This window comes from Pristiophorus japonicus, chromosome 8, assembly GCF_044704955.1.
Source record: "Pristiophorus japonicus isolate sPriJap1 chromosome 8, sPriJap1.hap1, whole genome shotgun sequence".
NCBI classification, from domain to species: Eukaryota; Metazoa; Chordata; class Chondrichthyes; family Pristiophoridae; genus Pristiophorus; species Pristiophorus japonicus.
The window spans coordinates 234,953,255-234,977,086 of record NC_091984.1 but is presented as its reverse complement, the minus strand read 5'-3'; the positions used below and the strand labels follow the sequence as shown (position 1 = coordinate 234,977,086).

The following is a 23,832-nucleotide window of genomic DNA, read 5'->3' as shown; positions in this document are numbered from 1 at the left end:
AGAATGTGGAATACCCTACCACAAGGAGGAATAGAGGCAAAGAGCATAGAGGCATTTATGGGAAAGTTGTTAAGCACATGAAGGAGAAAGGAATAGAAAGATATGGTGATAGGGTTTGATGGAAGATGGGAGGCTCGCCAGCATAGACAAGTTGGGCCGAATGACATGTTTCTGTTCTGTCGACTCTACGTAACTACGTAAATCATTCTCCACATTTTACACAGTCAGCAGCTGATCATTCCAACATTGCTGGATTGCAATGCACAGAGTACAAATGTGCATTACTAGTTACCTGTATATTTCACTGAAACTGGCAGCCTTAAACCAATGGCACACTTGTGGACACTTACTTATATTTTGGGAAAATATTGTATCTGCCATCGGCTGCATGAAACCTTCTTGTTGACTGGACAAACATAAAAGCAGCTACTGTGTCTTTGATATAGAAACTTTGGTACTACTGGTACTGCCAAATCTTGCTCTCAAATTATTTTTGCCCAATTCACAAGCAGTAATCTTCAGACCTACTATTCATGTGATGAATTAAAATGATAGAGAGGATATATAATTTTTATCTTCTACTCCTTTTTCTCCCTGTCTGTAGTAATGGCAGTGACCCTTGCTGAGATTGTAGTACTGTGGGTGCAGCCAGTCTTTGCAGTATCGCACCCAACTGGCCATACTTCATATGTCAGTCTAGATAGCAACTGTCGCCACACTATTCAGCTGTAGGGATATCAGAGTTAAACACGGATTCTGTCCTCGCATGAAGTCCATGTGAAGCAATCAGTAGCTGGCTTATTTTTCACCTTGCCAGCCAAGGTGTGCTGAGGCCAATTAAAGCATCTCTAGCAAGTTTATCGAATTCAGCATAGATCTGGGATTAAACCTCAGATCTTCCAGAACTATTTAGAGCATAAACACAATGGGCATTGCATAATAGTCTTGGAATAGATTTCTGTAACATTACCATATAAAAACAGTCTAGTGTATTATAATAAGCATCTCTGAATAATTACATTTTTGAATTTAATAAACATATCAATTTATCTAGAAACTTATCAGTAACTTCATAACAATCCCCCCTTTATGATCCAAGAACTATAATAAATACAGTACTAAGTAGATGTAAAATAAATGACCAGAATCGATTAAAAAAATTGACAACATAAATGTGGCTATTACTATACATGTTGATAGTAGATATCTGGTCCAACCAATGTCGCCTTGTGTTTATTTCTTTTGACCTGTTGCAACTGACAGATCAATACGAGTGTTTTTGAAATGTGAATGTTTACAGCTGGAATGGATTTCTCTCATTTCATTACAGTATTGAGCCATTTTACAAAGGAAGCCCCAGACTAGTTAACTCATACCACATAAAGAGGCCAATCCCCAGATTACAATGGGGCTGGTTGATAAATCAATGAGTGCCTCTTGCTCAATCATCTCAGATAAAAGCTGTCTGAGACACTCCCCTCCCTGTCTCCGGTCACCAGCACAGTGCGAATAAAGGCTGTGTTTCAGACTCCAACCAAATCATTTCAGAGCAATCGAGCATCTGCATTTTATTGACACCCAATGATGCTCCCTCTACATAGTGCTTTATTTCTTCTCCACGGAGGTGTAAAAAATTCACGTAATTTTTACATTTACAACAGAAGCATTTTGGAGGGATTTTCCAAACCATACTTTTAGTGGTAACAAATGGGGGTATAATGTGGACAACCACTGCGGATGACTACTTTATACATCAGCACCCGCAGCACTGTCAATATAGTCGAGACTACTTTTTCTATCATGGCCAAGTTATCAAGTCTTATAACACCATTCATAATGTCATTTGAAGGAACAGAAAAGTGCTGAAACAAACTGAGGACCAATAGCATTCCCTGTTTTAAAGCAGTAACACTTTACAGCTTATTACTAATATTTTCAGGTTGTTCTTCAAATTGTTTTCATGAGAAATCTATTTTAAACAAACTTCCATCACTTTTACTTAGTTCTTCTTCCAGACACCCCTCCACATTTACAACACAGACTCCTTTGAGAATTACAGCAACAGTTTTAAGAAAATCAGCCGATACCTTATGTATTTCCACGCAACGTAATTTCACCAACAGCTTGCAGTCATCCTAAATCGAAAGGCAAACGAGATGTCAGGTGAAACTAAATCATCAAAACTTGGTCACTTCAAGATGTATGCAGATGGGAATGAGGAAAGTATCACTTGTTGAGTGAATATAAGCAGCGCAGAGAGAGAAAACTTGAAACGTTCAAGCAACAGGAGAGTTTCGGATCAACAAGCAAACACACTGGGATGATCTGAGGCTAATGTTACAAGAATTTCAATATGTCTCTATCATACTAATGTTATCAGTATTTTATCAGACTTCTGCACTTATCTAAACCAAACAATCGCTAGAACAGCAGCTGATAAGCCCCCATGGTACAGCAGATATAGCAAGTAAATGTGGCAATAATGGAAGCCTGTGGGAATTTATGAGCTTGACAGTTTACCTCTGCCCTGTTTTTCTCCATCTATAAAGCTGATTCTTACCTGTACAAGCTGCACCCACTCATCTGGCACCACTCCCAAGTCCTTACTCATTATCCATTAACAGCACGTCAGTAGCAGTTTTGTAGTTTTATGTACTTTACGTTTCAGTCTTTCAGTTTTTAAAATCCAGTTTGCAAAATCACAGCCAAGCCCAATCCTGTCCTCACCCAATGAACACATTACAGCAGGGGTCAGTGGGCAGCAACTTCAGTGGGAAAGGTGATGTTTACGCAATAACTATTTGTCCTAACTCTTCCTTTTGCGCATGCATCTCCAGACGCAGACACATAAGGAAGAGTTAGGATAAATATCACTGGCTAGTCCCTAACACCATTCTGCACACACGTCTTCCTCTTCCCCCACCCCCCCACCCACATGTTGCCTCCGATCCATCAGCGGGGAGGGGGGTGGGGAACGAGAGCGAGCTGGGGGGGTGGGGGACGAGAGCGAGCTGGGGGGTTGGGGGACGAGAGCGAGCTGGGGGGGTGGGGGACGAGAGCGAGCTGGGGGGGTGGGGGACGAGAGCGAGCTGGGGGGGTGGGTGGACGAGAGCGAGCTGGGGGGGGGTGGACGAGAGCGAGCTGGGGGGGGGTGGACGAGAGCGAGCTGGGGGGGGGTGGACGAGAGCGAGCTGGGGGGGGGTGGACGAGAGCGAGCTGGGGGGGGGTGGACGAGAGCGAGCTGGGGGGGGGGGGGTGGACGAGAGCGAGCTGGGGGGGGGGGGGTGGACGAGAGCGAGCTGGGGGGGGGGGGGGTGGACGAGAGCGAGCTGGGGGGGGGGTGGACGAGAGCGAGCTGGGGGGGGGGTGGACGAGAGCGAGCTGGGGGGGGGGGTGGACGAGAGCGGGGTGGGGGGGGGGACGAGAGCGGGGTGGGGGGGGGACGAGAGCGGGGTGGGGGGGGGGACGAGAGCGGGGTGGGGGGGGGGAACGAGAGCGGGGTGGGGGGGGGACGAGAGCGGGGTGGGGGTGAGGGGGGGGATTGGAGGGGAGAGGGGGAACTTAAGACCGTTCACGTTCTTTCTACCCCCTGGTGTGTGCAAGCTCGGTGCGTGTGTAACAAGGGACATCGTTGGGGTGGGTGAAATCCAGACGTCACGACACTGTCACTATTCACGTCATATCCAATAAATATGTTAACAATCCGCACACAATGTCCCATCTATGGTGGGAGGGGGTAAGGGTCTTCAGCTGGCAAAGTACGCATAGGTAATGGACTTCAGCGAGGGGAGGGGAAATATTTAAGCTGGGGTAATAGACTTCAGCTGTGGGAGGCAGCACACGTGCTGGGGTAAGGATCGTCAGCTGGGGGAGGGATGCACTTCCGTTGGGGTAATGGACTTCGGCTGGAACTTGGTGGCTTTTGGGGAAATCTATCATCTGTGGCTTCTGAAGTCAAAATGGATCGAATTACAAATTGGAAAGTCAGAAGGCTGTGTTACACATTCCAGAGGAACTTCAGGGTGTGGCTTATCCTCCAAAGGGACCAATCAGCAATAGGTCTGGAAAGCCAATCAGAGAAACGGCTGCATTTCATTTAGTACCAATAGGCACATCCTTTTTTTTTAATCCCCTTCCAGCCCAGGGATACTATAGACAATGGCATTTTCCCAATGCTACGCTGACAGAGACCATGTAACTCAGCACAGATTGGGGATAAAAACTGGGTCTACCCTGGTCTGCATAGTTTAGTAATACATTTACCAACTGACCCAATATCATAGCATTAACGCAGATCTTAAAAAGAGTTAAATACAACAAAGTGCTTTTATTTGGAATCTTCATGTGATTGGCACATTTGTATGATAAGTGCCCCTTCCGTACTATATCAAACCCTTCAAATGAGATCGCTAAATCCTACAGAGCCACCTATTCACATAGCTATTAAAATGTTTGCTTTATGACACATGATCATGGATACATCATAATTACTGTGTATGTTAGATTACACTTCCTTTATTAAGCATACTCCAGATGTGCAGTGTCAGTACGACTATATACAGTCAAACAAGATAAAAGTGTTTCTGTAGAAATCATTGAACATTATTTCGCTTAAATTTGAAAACTATAAAGGAATTGTGGCAGTTTTTCAACCCTGCAGTCTTGGGTTGGCACAAATGCAGTTACTGAAAGTCTCGTAATTAATAAGTATATGCCAAGTAGAGACCGACTACATGGATGGACTGGGAGGGGGAAGGAGAGGAGAAACTACCCCCACTGCCAAGTGTGTGACACAAGCACAAGGAGCAACAAGTTGATTTTGTACAGTACCTTTAATGGAAGGAAATATTCCAAGATGCTTCACACAAGGTGAGGACATTTATAGGGAGTTCCCCACAGCAGGGCTTTTACAAATTCAGATACCTATTTGGGTTCAATGACTACTTCAAGTGATCTAAGAGTCTTAACTTTTTGGGAGTTGACCCAGAATCCCCATGCGATTTGGGACAAGATTCAGTTGTCTTTCGTGCATACATATCTTCAATCTTTGCAAAGACAGACCGAGTTAACATGAGATGCAGTTAGGCTTGGTTTGATTCCTTAAACGGATCTGCTCAACAAGATGAATGTACAGATCAATAGTTATGACCAGATTCACAGCTCAATTGATACAACTGATTTCCGCATAATAACAGGAAAATAATGAAGACGCTATGCTATCCCACTTCAGTAGATGTTCTTGCTGAATTTAAAAAGAATAGCCCCTCTGACTTTTCTGAGAGCTTTCTGCCTCAGCAACTTAGATATCTGCAATTCTGCTTTATTCCTGACTTCAGTCAGAAACAGATTAAAAACTGTCCAACATCATGGACATGGGATATATATTGATGGAACCAAGCTATCCAATTACTTATTATTTGCAGTCTATGAGAAATCATCAAAGCTAGCTCATTAGCATTTTGACTGCCGACCGCCTCAGAGCCCGCTCCCCCCTTTCTTTATATACTTATGGGATTACACTGCTTTCAAGGTACAACATTTAAAGTAACTATTTCTTCAGAGAGGATTTGAACAAAAGTCAAATGATCTCCAAGAACAAGGTTCTACCACCAATGGTGAGGAACTGTGTCTGGTGAGGGGAAACAAGGCTGAAGAATAGGGTAAGGCCATGGAGGAATTTAAACAGAAGTACATAGATCTTAAACTTTATTGCTTTAGGGGAATTGAGTGGCAATGTAAGTTAGCAAGAATGGGGTGATGAGTAAGTGGGACATAGTGTGGGATAAGATGCATGCAGTTGAATTTTGGGCAAGTTGGACTTTACGTTGGGTTGAGTATAGCAAGAAGAGCATTACAGTAGTTGAATCTAGGGTGACAAAGGCAGAGATAAGGTTTTCAGTGGCATAAGGTTTTCAATGGCAGAAGTAGAGGCAAAGGCAGGCAATGTTGCAGAGATGGAAATAAGCAGTCTGGGTGATAGACATGATGTGCTGTTCAAAGCTCAAGGTCAAACAGGACACAAAGAATGCAAATGGCCTGCTTCTGCCTGAGACAGTGATTGGGATGGAAATGGAGTCAGTGGCAAAGCAGTATTTTGCGATGGCTTCAGTCTTCTGTATGTTGAACTGGAGAGCTGGAAGAAGTTACGACACATCTAAAACAATGTCAAACTAGAAATCTGATAGCACAGAGGCAGTTGAGGGGATCAAGAGAGATTGTGGAGAGGTAGCACGAGATGTTATCTGCATACTTGAAAGCTGAACTATGCCTGTGGATGATGTTGCCGAGAGACAGTATGAAGATAAAGAGGAGGGGGCCAAGGATAGATTCGTAGAGGAATCTGATGTTTTTCCTCTCAACATGGGACTAGCAAAGGTACAGGATGAAAACAGTTGTGGCTAGTAGAGATGCTTTATGGTAAATACATTAAAAGGGTTACTGGCTGCAATGCTTCCTGTCTGAGTTATTAAGGAGGTGCCAAACAGAAGGCACGTGCTTCTGTACATGGAAAGGAGCTCGAATATTTAAAAAATCACTACGTTTAATTGTTCGAACACTTTCGCATACCTTCTATCATCCACTTATAGAGCAGTCAAAGTCGAAGAACAATTTAACGAAAACCAAGGCTATTTGAATGAATATGAACTTTGGCTCAGAATAGCTTGTTATTTAAGAGAGACAAAAACCCAGTAAGTAACCGTGGAGTGATATTTAGCAGATTGCTATCACTTCCAATCAAGTGAAACGCTATTTTGTAAGACACAGCAAATATCTTTGCAACTGCATGTTGTGGGTTGGAAGATATCCAGCAATAGTTAGGTAGCTTATCATAGAATGATACAGCACAGAAGGAGGCTATTTGCCCCATCGTGTCTGAACCGGTTCTTTGAAAGAGCTATCCAATTAGTCCCATAGCTCTTTCCCCATAGTCCTGCTAATTTTTCCCTATCGAGAGAATATCTAATTCGCTTTTGAAAGTTATTATTGAATCTGCTACCACCGCTCTTTCAATGCATTCCAGATCATAACTCACTGTATAAAAATATCCTCATCTCCCCTCTCGTTCTTTTGCCCATGTTATATTCTCTAATTTGCAGCAAAGTGTCTCTGTAACCCTCAATCCTTTGATCAGAGGCAGTAAAATTCTGCATTTTGTTTCTAGACAGTGTAGCAATTTGTTTTTTTTTATACACCAGATTCCCCCTCATTCATTCCCAGAGAAACATCGCATTTAGAAAATATAAATCCTGAAGATTTGAACAATTCCAAATACTACTGTGTCTTATTGATCCTTTATACTACCCCAAATTAACAATGTTGAACACTGTTATATCCGTGGCAGTAAGTATATAACTTGCTCTGTTCAAACTTAAACAAGCCTTAAATGAGAATGTACAGTAACAGGTGCAATAGATTCTGCTGATCCAGCCAATCAATCTGATATAGTATAGTTTATTACACTGAACTTTTACAACTGGTGATCAAGGATATGTTATCAATGTGCAACGCCCTGTAATACTGCCATGTGAGCAATAATTCCCATCAAATATCGACCATTAGACAGCCACACGTAAACAAACAAGTTAATCTTTTCAAAAAGTCTGGATTGCTACCAAGGAAATTGCTGCTATCTTGTTGTAAAATGGCTCAATAAAATAAATGCAACTGAATCAGCTTAGTTAAGTCAAACTAACTTAAAATAATGTTTGCCATGTAATAGTCAGATCACAACAACTGTTACCCAGAATGCTACAAATGACTAATGCATTGTGGGTACAGGCCCAGCAGGAAGCCTCAGTGCTTCAAGATAATGGTAATAATTTGCACCTAGTTCTTCACTGGGGTAAAAATTCCGGCCCCCCAGGAAGGCAGTGCAAAAGTCGGTTTTCAGCACACAATGCACATGCGCTGAAAATCAGCTTTTCCAAGCTGGAGCTAGACAGATCTTCCGTATCTTAGCAGCCAGGACATTCACATGGGCAAGATTGCAGGATTTACCCATATCTTGCCCAGAAAATGTCTTGAAAACTCGCGCCTGATAAAAGCAGGCACATAGCCTACTTTTACAGGCATAAGAGTTTTAAAATACACAAAAACATTTTAAAATAAAATTATAAACACATTTTATTGTTTAAAAACCCTCCCCACTATGGTAAGTTTATTTTAAACCATAATTTAAAAATATTTAAAAAAAATGTTTTTAAATCGGTACATATATTTTTTTATAACACATAAATAACTTTAATTTATATGTGGTGCATTTTTTCTATTTTTTTATTAGTGTATTGGGTGTTTTTGGCAGGGGGGGGTTCTCATTCATAATAATGGGAACTCTAAGTTGGATTGGCTGCCCAGAGCCACGCGCTGCGACATACAATCAGCGGAGGCCTCAGGACCGGGAACTCAAGTGGGCGCAGCAGCTTCAGGTAAGTGCGCATCGTTTAAAAGTTTTTTACCCGATCGCCCGCGGGAAGCAGCCGACCGGGATTTCTGGATCATTATACTTTGCTAGATTAACATTTTTGATTTAATAGAGACTGGATGGTGCCAAGGATTAAAGTATCACCTCTTTCACTCCTGTGACCAGATTAAAAACAACTCATTTCATCTCTCTTCTGGCTAGTTAAATGCATTTGGGCAGTCCCCACTTAGCTAGAGTACATCAATTCACAGAAGAAAACTGCCCTCGTACTCAACATAACCAGCATTAATTTGACAAAATCGGAGAATGAAAAAAATACTAAGCGAAACGGAATACTGGTACAGTAAATGAGCTCTAGTGAGGCTGGACCATTCGATGTTGAGGCTCACTGTTCATTTATAAGCAAACACTCCAATTGTACACATTAAATAAAATCATGCTCAATGGGTTGGGAGAAAGTTAATGGCTGCTTATATCTAGACTCACATACAGTAATATATATATATACACATGTGCACTTGCACACTGGGATGTGTTACGTGTACAAAGCTTGGTAAACCAGTCACAAGATGCTGTAAAACCGTGCCTTTCGAAGTTTGTTTTACAGTACAGAGCAGAACTGTCCCTATGCCTCTTATCACATAGATACTATTACTGAGCTGAGATCATTGTAGGTTCAATAAAAAATGAAGTGCCTACAACGTTATCAACTGATAACGAAAGGAACTGTCTGAAAATAAAGTAATAAAACTATTTTATTGCCATTGTGATAATTCAGCTGTATAGAACAGTATCTGTTAGTTTTACCAGTACAGTTTTATTGCAAAATTGTGGGGGGGGGGCGGGGGGGGTTAAAATGAAAGACATAGACAGAAATTCTATTGGGAAGCTCGAACCAAGGTTACTGGCTACATGATTCCCCACTGGATTTTATGTTTTTGCTGTGACATGAAATAATTGGAAGAATGTTCACAAAGGAACATCCCAAAAGGTGGTAGAACTCCTTCTGGAAAGTAAAAGTCAAAAGATCAGACATAATATGGCAAAAGGGCTCAAGTTTTAATCTGCATGTCTACTTTTACAACAAAAAATGCTTTAATGGTTCTACAATTGTTTAAACAAGCGTTTAAAACCAAAACTAAATGTTATGGTCTTTTTGTTTTTCACCATACACAAAAACAGTAGTCACTCTTTTGGGCCGATGTATGGCACAAACCTTTAATTGAGTGAGAGCGCACTCCGAGCCTTTTGCCAATGCTGCTCTGTAAATACACATTGAGAGCTGGATGAATACCACTGACTTTCACCTCTCACTGTGGGAAAAGGCCAAACCTCCACTGACTGCCTCCCCCAATGGGCCCGTATAAGTCCGATAACTCATGAGGAGGAATCAGGCACAAACCCACATCCTTCGCTCTGTGGTGCAGCATCCTAGTATATTAATATAGCAGGTGATTGCACCGCATGTTAACATGAAAAAATGTCATTTAGTACAGTTATTTGAAATTCTGGCTAAAACCTAATGAAGTCAGCCCACACTGCTGGGAATCTGAATAAATGTGCCACACGTCTGGTACCGTAAATATGGAATTCATAAAAATATTAATTGAAGAATCACCTACTTATCTCATCTCATCTACCTGGTTGTTCCTGTCTTTCCAAGAAGTAACATAGGGAGATAAAACCTGCTAACCAACATACAAGAGTGACTACAATTCAAAAGTAATCATTTGGCTGTGAAGCACATTAGGACCACCAGAGAACAACAACTTTCATTTATATAGCACCTTTAATGTAGTGAAACATCCCAAGGTGCTTCACAGGGGTATTATGAGATTTAAAAATTTGACACCGAGTCGCACAAGTAGAAATTAGCGCAGATGACCAAAAGCTTGGTCAAAGAGGTAGATTATAAGAAGCGTCTTAAAGGAGGAAAGAGAGGCGGGGAGGTTTAGGCAGGAAGTTCCAGAGCTTGGGGCCCAGGCAACAGAAGGCACAGCCACCAATGGTTGAGCGATTATAATCAGGGATACTCAAGAGGGCAGAATCAGAGGAACGCAGACATCTGGGGGGGGGGGGGGGGGTGTTGTGGGGCTGGAGGAGATTATAGAGATAGGGACGGGCAAGGCCATGGAGGGATTTGATAATAAGGTTGAGAATTTTGAAATCGAGGCGTTGCTTAACCGGAAGCCAATGTAGGCCAGTGAGCACAGGGCGATGGTTAACTGGGACTTGGTGCGAGTTAGGACATGGGCAGCCGAGTTTTGGATCACCTCTAGTTTACGTAGGGTAGAATGTGGGAGGCCAGCCAGGAGAACATAAGAAATAGGAGCAGGAGTAGGCCACCTGGCCCCTCGAGCCTGCTCCGCCATTTAATAAGATCATGGCTGATCTGATCACGGACTCAGCTCCACTTCCCTGCCCGCTCGCCCCCCCCATAACTCTTTATTCCCTTAGCTTTCTAAAATCGGTCCATCTCCGCCTTAGTATAATAACGCAGCCTCCACAGCTCTCTGGGGCAGAGAATTCCATAGATTTACAATCCTTGTAGAGAAGAAATTTCTCCTCATCTCAGTTTTAAATGGGCGGTCCCCTTATTCTTAGACTACGTCCCCTAGTTTTAGTTTCCCCCATGAGTGGAAATATCCTCTCTGCGTCCACCTCGTCGAGCCCCCTCATTATCTTATAAGTTTCAATAAGATCGCACCTCATTCTTCTGAACTCCAAAGAGTATACTCAACCTATCTTTATAAGTCAACCCTCTCACCTGCGGAATCAACCTAGTGAACCTTCTCTGAACAGCCTCCAATGCAAGTATATCCTTCCTTAAATACAGAGACCAAAACTGTACGCTGTACTCTTTCAGTGGAGAATAGAAGCCTGGGTTTATCTTTACATTCCAGATTGATTCTGGAATAGTAAGTGATTTTGGCAGATGAGAGCAGGACCCGATAGTGCTTTATGTAGTTCAGCCAGATCTGGCAGTAAATGGCTAAACCAGTTGTCCACCATATCCGTTCAAGTCTGCGTCCCTAGGACTTAAAGGAGATAATCAGGGCTGTGCCAGGGGGAACGGCCAGGGCGAAAGTGAGTAATTGTTTTAACAGGGACGAGGGCATCAAAAGTAGTGGTGAGGGTGTGATTGAGCAGATTGGTCGCTGCAGAAGTGTCATGGTGAATGGAGGGCCAAAGGCTGGACAGTTGGGAGTTGATAAGTGCAGTTGTAAGAGAGTCGGGAGAGTTTTTTTCCAGGGGCGGACACAGAAGGAGATAGGGTTGGGGGTGGGGGGGGTGGTGGAAAGGGGATTATGGCTTGAGAGCGATACGAGGAAGTGGTCAGAGATGGCCTTATTTGCAATTGACACGATGGGAGTAGCGAGGCCACGAGAGATGGCAAGGTCGAGGAGCTGGCTGTGAATATGGGTTGGGGGGGTTTACATGGAGGGAGAGATTAAGGGAGGATAGGAGGCTAGTGAACTCAGGAGAAAGAGTGTGATGAATTGAGAAGAAGTTTGAAAGCACCGAGAATGAGAAGTCGTTCGGTGTCGAGGCAGCGGGAGGAAAGTAGTGAGGGAATATCGGTGATAACATTTTTATGGTACTTGGGAGAGAACGAGAATTTAAAAAGAGGTGAGAGGGGTGGAATAGGCGGAGATGCCCAAAGGAGGAGAAAGTGCCAGAGGGGTAGAGGGTCAGACCAAGGTGTGATTTGCTGATGAGAGCCATACCACCACCACGGCGGTCCGGGCGGGGCAAGTGATGGAAGGTATAGCCAGGCGGGGAGGCTTCATTTAAGGGTAAGGTGGCATCGCCTCTCAACCAGGCTTTTATCAGGGCCATGATGTTGATGCCATCATCCATGATAAGCTTCCGGGCCTTGTTCGCAAACGGACGGACGTTCTGGAGTGAGAGGCGGAAAGTGTCGGTGATGGCTGCCCCACTCACTGCCTGCGACCACAGCGTGTGAAAAGCACTATATAAATGCAAGTTCTTTCTTTATCCAATTTGCTAATCTTAGTTTTGCTCCCACAGAAAACAGACATCTGTTGCAGCCACTTTTAAATTGCTCTTTTAAATTGAATTCTGGCATCCCAGCATCTTCGAGTGGCTCCTCGTAATTACGGTGTTAAACCTCTTGTTTTGGTAGTCCGGCTCCGGACTTCTGTAACCAGTTTTAACTGCATCTCCAGCTTGGCCATCACTATGGAAAACAGATTTAACAAACAGTGGGAGCTTGCTCCAGACAGCTGGCTCCCTGAACCAAATCAGAAGATGAACATACAAGGCCCTACTAGGTTCTGTCTGATTCAGTAGAGAGCAAAAGCACTTTGCACGGCAACTAACTAATACTGCCTACGAATGAGAGGCTAGAGGTGACAGATAACATTTCAGCAGCTGAGACAGCAGAACAGAACCTGCAATGTCTGCATCAGCACCTTTCAAAACCAAAGTTTAATTAGAAACTCAATAAAACAATATTGAACTTCCAAAAATGGGATGTGATTAACTACAACTACTATATACAAGAAAACAAAACAATTTTATTGTGTGGTAAGTCTTTTGTGTGTATATAACAGGAGATAAAGGGTATTGGTGTAATATAACAAAAACAAAATTAAATAATAAGGGGCCAAGTTTCGGCCAGAGTTGCTCCTGTTTTTTTGGAGCAACTGGTTTAGAATGGAGTATCTTAGAAATTTGAATTCTCGGCATTTAGTTTGCTCCAGTTCTAGTCAGTTAGAACAGTTTCAATTTTGAATTTTTTTTTCAAAAGGGGGCATGTCCGGCCACTTACGCCTGTTTTCAAAGTTTAGGCAGTGAAAACTTACTCCAAACTAACTTAGAATGGAGTAAGTGAAGATTTTTGTACGTTCAAAAAAACCTTGTCTACACTTTAGAAAATCAGGCGTAGGTTACAAATTAGGCAAAGGGAATGGGGAGGGGGGGCTTTAAAGGGAAGTTTACAAACATTAAACACTTCAGTTTTACAAATAACGAGCCATCATCAATAATAAATGATAAATACATCAATAAATCAACCAATAAATCAATCAAAAATAATTAATAAAAAATAAAAAATTAAAAAAAATCAATAAATAAAACATTTTCTACTTACCGACTGCAGCACCGGGAGTCCTCCAACAACGTGCTGGGACGGTCTCCCCAGTGTGTCTCTGTCAGTGTCGCTATCTCTCTGTCTGTGTGTGTGTTTCTCTCTGTCTGTCAGTGTCTGTGTTTCTGACAGCGAGGGGAGGGGGAGAAGGGGGGTGGGAGGGAGAGAAGGGGGGTGGGGAGGGAGAGAAGGGAGGTGGTTGGGGAAGAAGGGGGAGAAGGGGAGAATGGGGGTGGGGGAGAAGGGAGAGAGGAGGGAGGAAGGGAAGGAGAGGAGAGAGGATGTAGGGAAGGAGAGAGGAGGGAGGGAAGGAAGCAGAGAGGAGAGATGAGGGAGGGAAGGAAGCAGAGAGGAGAGAGGGAGGGAAGGAGAGAGGAGGGAGAGAGAAAACAGGGAATTATAGACCGGTCAGCCTGACATCGGTAGTAGGTAAAATGATGGAATCAATTATTAAGGATGTCATAGCAGTGCATTTGGAAAGAGGTAATATGATAGGTCCAAGTCAGCATGGATTTGTGAAAGGGAAATCATGCTTGACAAATCTTCTGGAATTTTTTGAGGATGTTTCCAGTAGAGTGGACAAGGGAGAACCAGTTGATGTGGTATATTTCAGAAGGCTTTCGACAAGGTCCCACACAAGAGATTAATGTGCAAACTTAAAGCACATGGAATTGGGGGTAGTGTGCTGACATGGATTGAGAACTGGTTGTCAGACAGGAAGCAAAGAGTAGGAGTAAATGGGGACTTTTCAGAATGGCAGGCAGTGACTAGTGGGGTACCGCAAGGTTCTGTGCTGGGGCCCCAGCTGTTTACATTGTACATTAATGATTTAGACGAGGGGATTAAATGTAGTATCTCCAAATTTGCGGATGACACTAAGTTGGGTGGCAGTGTGAGCTGCGAGGAGGATGCTATGAGGCTGCAGAGCGACTTGGATAGGTTAGGCGAGTGGGCAAATGCATGGCAGATGAAGTATAATGTGGATAAATGTGAGGTTATCCACTTTGGTGGTAAAAACAGAGAGACAGACTATTATCTGAATGGTGACAGATTAGGAAAAGGGGAGGTGCAAAGAGACCTGCGTGTCATGGTACATCAGTCATTGAAGGTTGGCATGCAGGTACAGCAGGTGGTTAAGAAAGCAAATGGCATGTTGGCCTTCATAGCAAGGGGATTTGAGTACAGGGGCAGGGAGATGTTGCTACAATTGTACAGGGCCTTGGTGAGGCCACACCTGGAGTATTGTGTACAGTTTTGGTCTCCTAACCTGAGGAAGGACATTCTTGCTATTGAGGGAGTGCAGCGAAGGTTCACCAGACTGATTCCCGGGATGGCGAGACTGACCTATCAAGAAAGACTGGATCAACTGGGCTTGTATTCACTGGAGTTCAAAAGAATGAGAGGGGACCTCATAGAAACGTTTAAAATTCTGACGGGGTTAGACAGGTTAGATGCAGGAAGAATGTTCCCAATGCTGGGGAAGTCCAGAACCAGGGGACACAGTCTAAGGATAAGGGGGAAGCCATTTAGGACCAAGATGAGGAGGAATTTCTTCACCCAGAGAGTGGTGAACCTGTGGAATTCTCTACCACAGAAAGTTGTTGAGGCCAATTCACTAAATATATTCAAAAAGGAATTAGATGAAGTCCTTGCTACTAGGGGAATCAAGGGGTATGGTGAGAAAGCAGGAATGGGGTACTGAAGTTGCATGTTCAGCCATGAACTCATTGAATGGCGGTGCAGGCTAGAAGGGCCGAATGGCCTACTCCTGCACCTATTTTCTATGTTTCTATGTTTCTAGGAGGGAGGGAGGGAAGGAGAGAGGATGGAGAAGGGAGGGTGGGAAGGAGAGAGGGAAGGAGAGAGGAGGGAGGGAGGGAAGGAGAGAGGAGGGAGGGAGGGAAGGAGAGAGGAGGGAGGGAAGGAGAAGGGAGAGAAGGAGGCTGAACGGCCAGGCCCAAGACCTCAGCCTGGATTTACAGGTAGGCGGCGTCGGGTCTCGGAGGTCTGGGAGGGGAGGGGGGGGGAGAAGAGTCACGGAGGTCCGGGGCGGAGGGAGGAGAGTCGCGGAGATCCGGGGTGGGAGGGTCGGGTGGGAGGAGCCTTATTCACGCAGCCCCAGTGAGGCCATTCGGCCAGGGCTAGGGGCTGCGTGCTTTGGGACCCTCCCACAGTTTTGGGCGCCTGGAGCTACTGCACATGCGCGCCCACTGTAGCACGCATGTGCAGAGGTCCCGGCACTGTTTTCAGTGCAGGGACCTGGCTCCGCCCCCAACAGCTCATGCTGTGCTGCGCCCAGCTGCAGAGAAGCTGCAGGGAGCCGGAGAATAGGTAAGTTTTTTTTAAGCGCACTTTCTTGCGCGAAAAACGGGCGTCCAGGAAAATGGCGCAGCCTGAAACTTGGACCCTAAGTATGGTAGAGCACCTATCCATGTCACCCTACTACACAATGCTTCTGTACGACTACATTGGCCACTTTGACGCATATAATGGAGCCTAGCATTTAAAGTTTCAATGAATAATCGTATTAAATTGTATATACAGGTACATTGTCCGAAATTCAGAATCTTTGGGACTGAGTCTGTTCCGGTTTTTGGATTTTTCTGGATTTCAGACAAGAAAATCAATAATCTGAAATCTAGAATCCTCGACCTAATCCATGACGGATTTTGGGTTTTGCCTCAAAAATGTCCAGTTTTTGGACAATAATTCCGGATTCTGGCCGTCTCCATCAGATACGGGCCAAATGACCGGTTTTTGGACAATTCCGGTTTTCAGAGTTCCGGATTCGGGACGTTGCACCTGTACCTCAAGCTACAGATATCAAGAGATCTTGATGTTAGAATTTAAATAAAAGTACTTGTGTTTATATAACTCCTTTCATGGCCTCAGAATGTCCCTAAACGCTTCACAAGCAATGAAGTACTTTTTGAAGTGTAGGTCACTGCTGTAATGTAGGGAAACGTGGCAGCTAATCTGCGAACAGCAAGCTCCCACAAACAGCAATTAGATAAGTTACTATAGAATTTGATTTCCCAGGCTCACAGGCTACATTTTGGATACCCTTGCTGGAAGGTTTAAAATCCTTCCACTTTCTTCTCCATATCCTTCATGCAAACATAGGATCATAATTTGGCTTTTTATATTGCTCATTTTCCATTAGACACAGTAATCAGTAGATTCTGTAAACACACATCAAAAACCTCTAGCATACTGAAAACTGCATATATCTGATGAACTGATTATACTGGTGTGGCAGGATTGTGCTGGATACTGGACGAATTTAGCTTCTTTGAGATTTTATACCTCTCCAGCAATTTTACAAGGCTGCTTGTACTTTGAACTTGTATCATTTTTACATTAAAATTACACAGCTGATTTGTTTCAATAAAAGATATCACACTTCAACAATCTGCAAGTGTATAAATTATTTTATGATGTAATAAGTTATTGAAAAGCACACTCATTAGCACTACTGATAAGTGATAAGGCCACAAGGAGAACTCAGAAACACTTATTATGGATCTTATCAAGCAGGTATAATATTAACTAGGGTGATTCATGTTCGCTGCAGAGGGCCAAAAAATATTAATCCTTCACACTTGTATTTTGCAGTTTTCAAAATAGGCTTGTTACCTGATGCATATCAAATGTGACAAACATAATCAATCTATCATCCATCACCCCTGTGCTCGCTGACCTACACTGGCTCCCAGTCTGACAATGCTTTGATATGCGCTACCATGAAGAAATTTAAATACAAGGATAATAATTTTTAAATTGTGGCATTGGGAGAACTGGGAGCCAATGTGGGTCAGCAAGGATAGGAATGAAGGATGAGCAGGACTTTGAGAGGGATATAAGGTTGTCAGAGCTTTAGATGAGCTGACATTTACAGAGCTGGCTTTGAAACGGAGATTTCTTCAAACAGCGTCCACAGCAGAAATGTAATTAAAAAGATAGAAAAACTGTGAAATTACTCAATTCCTTACTCAACTCTTCCTCCTAACATTGAAATTCCTTAATAATCAAGCTTTGTGTCATCTAATCATTACTTCCTGAGTTACCTCAGCTTCGCTGCTTTTTAAAAAAAACCTTGCTGGTTCTGTGTAGCCTGTGGTTGTTACGAAAAACTTTGGTAATGAACGATGGCTTAGTGGTTGGAGCACAGTGCATGTGGCTATATATTCCCCCACACCATCCAATAAAATAAAAAGAGCAGGAAAATCAGAGAAAGGATTTATATCCTTAAAAATACACATCCCTTGGCAGTCTACCAACAATATGTTGATTCTCAAAAAAAAATTGGGGGGGGGGGGGGGGAAAAGCCTATGACACTGACATATTTGCACTGATGGTGGTAGGGAATATTCTGTACAGCTGAGGTAGCACAGATACAAAGAGAGCATGGGGTAATGCAAATGTCATGAAAATATATGAAAAAACAGGCGAAAATTGCAGCAACAAAAAAAGAGGAAACAATTTTTTTTGCAATATCCCAGGATTGGTAAATGTAGATTGACTCAAAAAGCATCTTTAGGCACAAAAAAAATTGAATACTCACTATTTTTAAAAGTAAGCAAAACATCTCAATGAGTGGTCTTGACAGGAAGAGGCATTTAACAGAATTACACAATACGTCTGGACTATGGAGCTAAAATATCACGTGACTGCTAACAAAATATTAGAAAGGGCTTTAACTGACCCACCAAATACTCTTTAATACACAACAACAGCACATCAACATTTTATTCTTGCAACCACAAACAATCTCACATGTTCATGCATTCCTATTTCTGCTAACCTGTTTATAATACAGAAAATAAGAATTAGGAGCAGGAGTAGTCCATATGACCCCTTGAGCCTATTCCGCCATTCAATAAGATCACGGCTGATAGAATCATAGAATGGTTACAGCACGGAAGGCAGCCATTCGACCCGTCGAGCCCGTGCCGGTGCCGGTGCCGGTACTCACTTCAGTTAGTTCCACTCTGTCCTTTTCCCATTGTCCTGCAATTTCTTTCCCTTTCAGGTACTTATCCAACTCCCTTTTAAAAGACATGATTGAGTCTGCCTCCGCAGTGCATTCCAGATCCTAACCATTTGCTTTGTAAAAGATGTTCTGTCTTATGTCGCCTTTGGTTCTTTTGCCAATTGCCTTAAATCTGTGTCCTTTGGTTCTTGACCCTTCTGCCAATGGGAACAGTTTCTATCTACCCTGTCCAGACTCATGATTTTGAACACCTATCAAATTTCCTCTCAATCTTCTCTGCTGTAAAGGAAAGGAACCCCAGCTTCTCCAGCCTATTCACGTAACTGAAGTTGCTCATCCGTGGAAACATTCTCGTAAATCTTTTCTGCACCTTCTCCAAGGCCTTCACATCTTTCCTAAAGTGTGGTGCCCAGAATTGGACACAGTATTCCAGTTGAGACCGAACCAGTGTTTCATACAGGTTCATCATAATTTCCACGCTTTTGTACTCTATACTGCTATTTATGAAGCCCAGCATCCTGTAAGCTTTTTAAAAAAAAACTGCTTTCTCAACCTGCCTTGCCACCGCCAACAATTTGTGCACATATACCCCTAAGTCTCTCTGTTTATGCACCTCTTTTAGGATTGTATCCTTTAGTTTATATTTCCTCTCCTCATTCGTTTTACCAAAATGTATCAATTCACAGTTTTCTACGTTAAATTTCATCTGCCAGGTGTCCGTCCATTCCACCAGCCTCTCTATGTTCTCTTGAAGTCTATCACTGTGCTCTTCACTGTTCACTATACTTCCAAGTTTTGTGCCATCTGCAAATTTTGAAATTGCACCTATACACCCACATCTAAGTCACTGATATATATCAAGAAAAACAATGGAGCTAGAACCGACCCCTAGGGAACACCTCTGTACCTTCTTCCAGTCCAAAAAAACAACCGTTCACCACTACTCTCTGTTTTCTGTCACTTAGCCAATTTCTTATCCATGCTGCCACTGTCCCTTTTACTCCATGGGCTTCAACTTTGCTGCAAGCCTATTATGTGGCACTTTGTGGAATGCCTTTTGGAAATCCATGTACACCTCATCAATCCCCTCTGCTACCTCAACAAAAAACTTGATCGAGTTGGTTAAACACAATTTGCCTTTAACAGTCTTCGACCTCAACTCTACTTTCCCGCCCGAGCCCCATATCCTTTGATTCCCCTAGAGAACAAAAATCTAGCTATCTCAGCATTGAACATATTCAATGACTCAGCATCCACAGCCCTTTCGGGTAGAGAATTCCAAAGATTCACAACTCTTCAATGATGTTAATTTCTAATCTCAGTCTTAAATGTCTGACCCCTTATCCTTAAACTATGGTCCCTAGTTTGACTCTCCAGCCAGGAGAAACAATTTCTCAGCATCTACCCTATCAATCCCTTACATGTTTCAGTGAGATCACCTCTCCATCTAAACTTAATCTCTCCTTATAGGACAACCTTCTCATTCCAGGGCTGCCGTCGAGCCACTGACGCCGCCCCTAAAGCGTGGCCGAATGGCCTCAAGCACCATAAAGTGCTACGTTTGTCAGGTGTTGATTCTTCGGCTGCCGGCCAGCCACTGACTCCGCTGATATCCTATGGCTGAATGGCCTCACGTCGGTCTGCTGTTGATTCTTCGGCTGCCGGCCAGCCACTGACGCCGCTGATATCTCATGGCCGAATGGCCTCGGGTCCATCCGATGCTGCTTCTTCGCGGCCAGCCACGAAGAGAATGAAGGCCTGCCTCAAGCACTGCAGCTCAGCTCGAAGCTTGCTGCCGCTGCCGTCGAGACACTGACGCCACACCCCTGCGTGTCTCCAACATGAAAGGCCTGCCTGAAGCACAGCAACTCGAAGGCTGATGTTATTTCACACAGGTAGGAACGTGGTTTATTTAATCTTTTCTTTGCTTATAAATTTTTATTCAGGTTGGATTTATTTGTATAATATTTGTATAGGTATAACTAAGGATTGATTGTAGAATTTAATGACTTCCCTTTCCCCCCTCCCACCCCCCCCACCTCGTTCCCTACGCCTAATTTGTAATCTACGCCTGATTTTCTAAAGTGTAGACAAGGTTTTTTCGAGCGTACAAAAATCTTCACTTACTCCATTCTAAGTTAGTTTGGAGTAAGTTTTCACTCACGAAACTTTGAAATCAGGCGTAAGTGGCCGGACACGCCCCCTTTTGAAAAAAAAATTCTGATCCAAACTAAATGTCGAGAATTCCGATTTCTAAGATACTCCGTTCTACACCAGTTGCTCCTAAAAATCAGGAGCAAATCATGTGGAAACTTGGGGCCATTGGTCTGTGCTGGGGACCTGTGTTTTTAGTTGTTGGAGCTCCAGCATTACCCTAATGCAACCTTGAGAGTCCTTGAGTCTTGGATCTGAATTTTCTGGACTGAATTAAGCAGGATGCATCCCTACAGGGAGAAAGTGTGGATTACATATCAGGCAAACTGAAACTCTACTCATGCAGGTTCATCAGCATGTTTAGCTTGTCGTCTCTAATGGTGCATCAAACACTAGGTCGTGAAGTCAAAATCTTGGCATTCTACACCTAGCAGCCTTGAGGGAGCACCTTTGACACTAGGGGGCCAAGTTTCAGCCTGAGTTGCTCCTGTTTTTTTTGGAGCAACTGGTTTAGAATGGAGTATCTTAGAAATTGCAATTCTCGGCAATTAGTTTGCTCCAGTTCGTCAGTTAGAACAGTTTCAGTTTGGAAGAGTGTCCGGCCACGTACGCCCGCACGTACGCCCGTTTTGAAAGTTTAAGCAGTGAAAACTTACATGGAGTAAGTGTAGATTTTTGTACGCTCAGAAAAACCTTGCCTACACTTAGAAAATCAGGCGTAGGTTACAAATCAGGCGTAGGGAATGGGGGAGGGGAGGGTTTAAAGGGAAGTTTACAAACATTAAACACTTCAGTTTTACAAATAAGAGCCAGCATCAATAATAAATGATAAATACATCAATAAAAAAATTTCTACTCACTGACTGCAGCACCGGGAGCCCTCCAACAGCGTGCTGGGACTGGGCCCCCCCCCCAGTGTGCGTGTCTCTCTCTGTCTGTGTCTCTCTCTCTCACTCTGTCTGTCAGTGTCTCTCTCTGTCCGTCAGTGTCTTGTGTTTCTGACAGCGAGGGGGGGGGGGGGGAGAAAGGAGGAGGAGGAGATATAGGAGGAGGGGGAGAGGGAGGGGAGGACGGAGGGAGGGGGAGAGAAAAGGAGAGGGAGGGAGGGGGAGAGGGAGGGGAGGGGGAGAGGAAGAGGAGAAGAGGGGGGGAGAGGAGAGGGAAAGAGGGAGGGAGGGGGAGAGGGGGAGAGGAGAGGGAGGGAGGGAGGAGGAGAGGGGAGGAGGAGAGGGGAAGGGGAGAGGGGAGGGAGGGGGAGAGGAGAGGAGAGGGGAGGGAGGAGGAGAGGGGAGGGAGGAGGAGAGGGGAGGGGGAGGGAGGGAGAGAGGAAGGAGGAGAGGGAGGGAGAGAGGAAGGAGGAGAGGAAGGAGGAGAGGAAGGAGGAGAGGAAGGAGGAGAGGAAGGAGGAGAGGAAGGAGGAGAGGAAGGAGGAGAGGAAGGAGGAGAGGAAGGAGGAGAGGAAGGAGGAGAGGAAGGAGGAGAGGAAGGAGGAGAGGAAGGAGGAGAGGAAGGAGGAGAGGAAGGAGGAGAGGAAGGAGGAGAGGAAGGAGGAGAGGAAGGAGGAGAGGAAGGAGGAGAGGAAGGAGGAGAGGAAGGAGGAGAGGAAGGAGGAGAGGAAGGAGGAGAGGAAGGAGGAGAGGAAGGAGGAGAGGAGGAGAGGGGAGGAAGGGGGAGAGAGAGGGAGGGAGGGGGGGGAGGGAGGGAGGGAGGGGGAGAGAGAGGGGAGGGGGAGAGAGAGGGGAGGGGGGAGGGAGGGAGGAGGAGGAGAGGGGAGGGGGAGAGGGGAGGGGGAGAGGGGGGAGGAGAGGGAGAGAGGAGAGGAGAGGAGAGGAGAGGAGAGGGAGGGAGGGGGGGAGGGAGGGAAAGAGGAGAGGAGCGAGGGAGAGGGAGGGAGGGAGGGGAAGAGGAGAGGAGAGGGGGAGAGGGAGGGAGGGAGGGGGGAGAGGAGAGGAGAGGAGAGGAGAGGAGAGGAGAGGAGAGGAGAGGAGAGGAGAGGAGAGGAGAGGAGAGGAGAGGAGAGGGAGGGAGGAAGCTGAATGGGCCCGACTGATGTGAAGAAGCCGGGCCCAAGACTTCGGATGGGGCCCGCCGCCAGCAAGGTAGGTGGCCGGGGGAAGCCGGAGCTGGGTGGGGGGTTGAGAAAGCCAGCTGGAGCCAGAGCAGGAGCTGGATCAGGGAGGTGTAGCCTGATCGTCGCAGCCCCAGTGAGGCCATTCGGCCAGGGCTAGGGGCTGCGTGCTTCGGGCCCCTCCCACACAGTTTCGGGCGCCTGGAGCCACTGCACATGCATACCCACTGTAGCGCGCCTGTGCAGAGGTCCTGGCACTGATTTCAGCGCAGGGGCCTGGCTCCGCCTCTCACAGCTCGTGCTGCGCTGCGCTGAGCTGCAAAGGATCTGCAGGGAGCCGGAAAATGTGCAGGTATTTTTTTGGCGCACTTTCGGGCGTGAAAATCGGTCGTCCAGGAACGGCGCAGCCCGAAACTTGGGCCCAAAGACTCTAACAGTTCAAAGAGAAGGCCCACCATCACCTTCTCAAGACAACTAGACAATAAACATCACCACCCGTATCTCGAAAGCAAATTAAAAAAAATATACAAATGGGTCTAGGAAAAGTAAATCTCAATACTTATACAGGGTATGTGATTTGTATTTTTACTTAATACTGTGGATATTCTTCTGTACATAAATAACATCTATTATGGGACTCACTCTATGCAGACACCATAATCTGAAGAATGACCTGCTTTCTGTCTCGCTCACCGGCACTGCTCAAGGAGAAAACCAAACCATGCCTGTCCTTTCATGACCTTGCTCAATTTCCCATCTAATTACGGGGATTCATTTCACTGCTGTTTTATTCCTTTGTCACAGCATTCCGTGCTCACTTATTTAAGTCTCCTGTATTGCCTGTTTTTCTTAATTATGATGGATATATTATATCACCAACTGTGATCGTTCCTAAATAAAGCCTCCCTCTAGGACACCACCGAGTTATGAAACAGATGTTATAGAGGTAGACTGAAAGGAGAAGGAAACTCTGAGGTGGGGAAGGGGGCGGGGAGGAGTTATGTTCTGTGAATATTAGTCACCCTTGTGTGTTTTATATATTTGGATTGTTTAAAAACAATATTTTGAAATAATGGGAATTC

General features: G+C 44.7%; 1 protein-coding gene across 14 annotated transcripts in view; it reads right to left on the bottom strand.

The window, feature by feature from the left end:
• fbrsl1 (fibrosin-like 1) overlaps nt 1–23,832 on the bottom strand; it is a 908,758-nt gene that overhangs the window by 552,759 nt on the left and 332,167 nt on the right. Inside the window, exon 2 of one of the 14 annotated variants that reach the window (XM_070888117.1) lies at nt 2,088–2,135. The exons of the other annotated variants lie outside the window; for them this stretch is intronic. Coding sequence (XP_070744218.1) covers nt 2,088–2,135 — 48 coding nt within the window. The remainder of the gene's footprint in view (nt 1–2,087; nt 2,136–23,832) is intronic. 14 annotated transcript variants of the gene reach the window in all.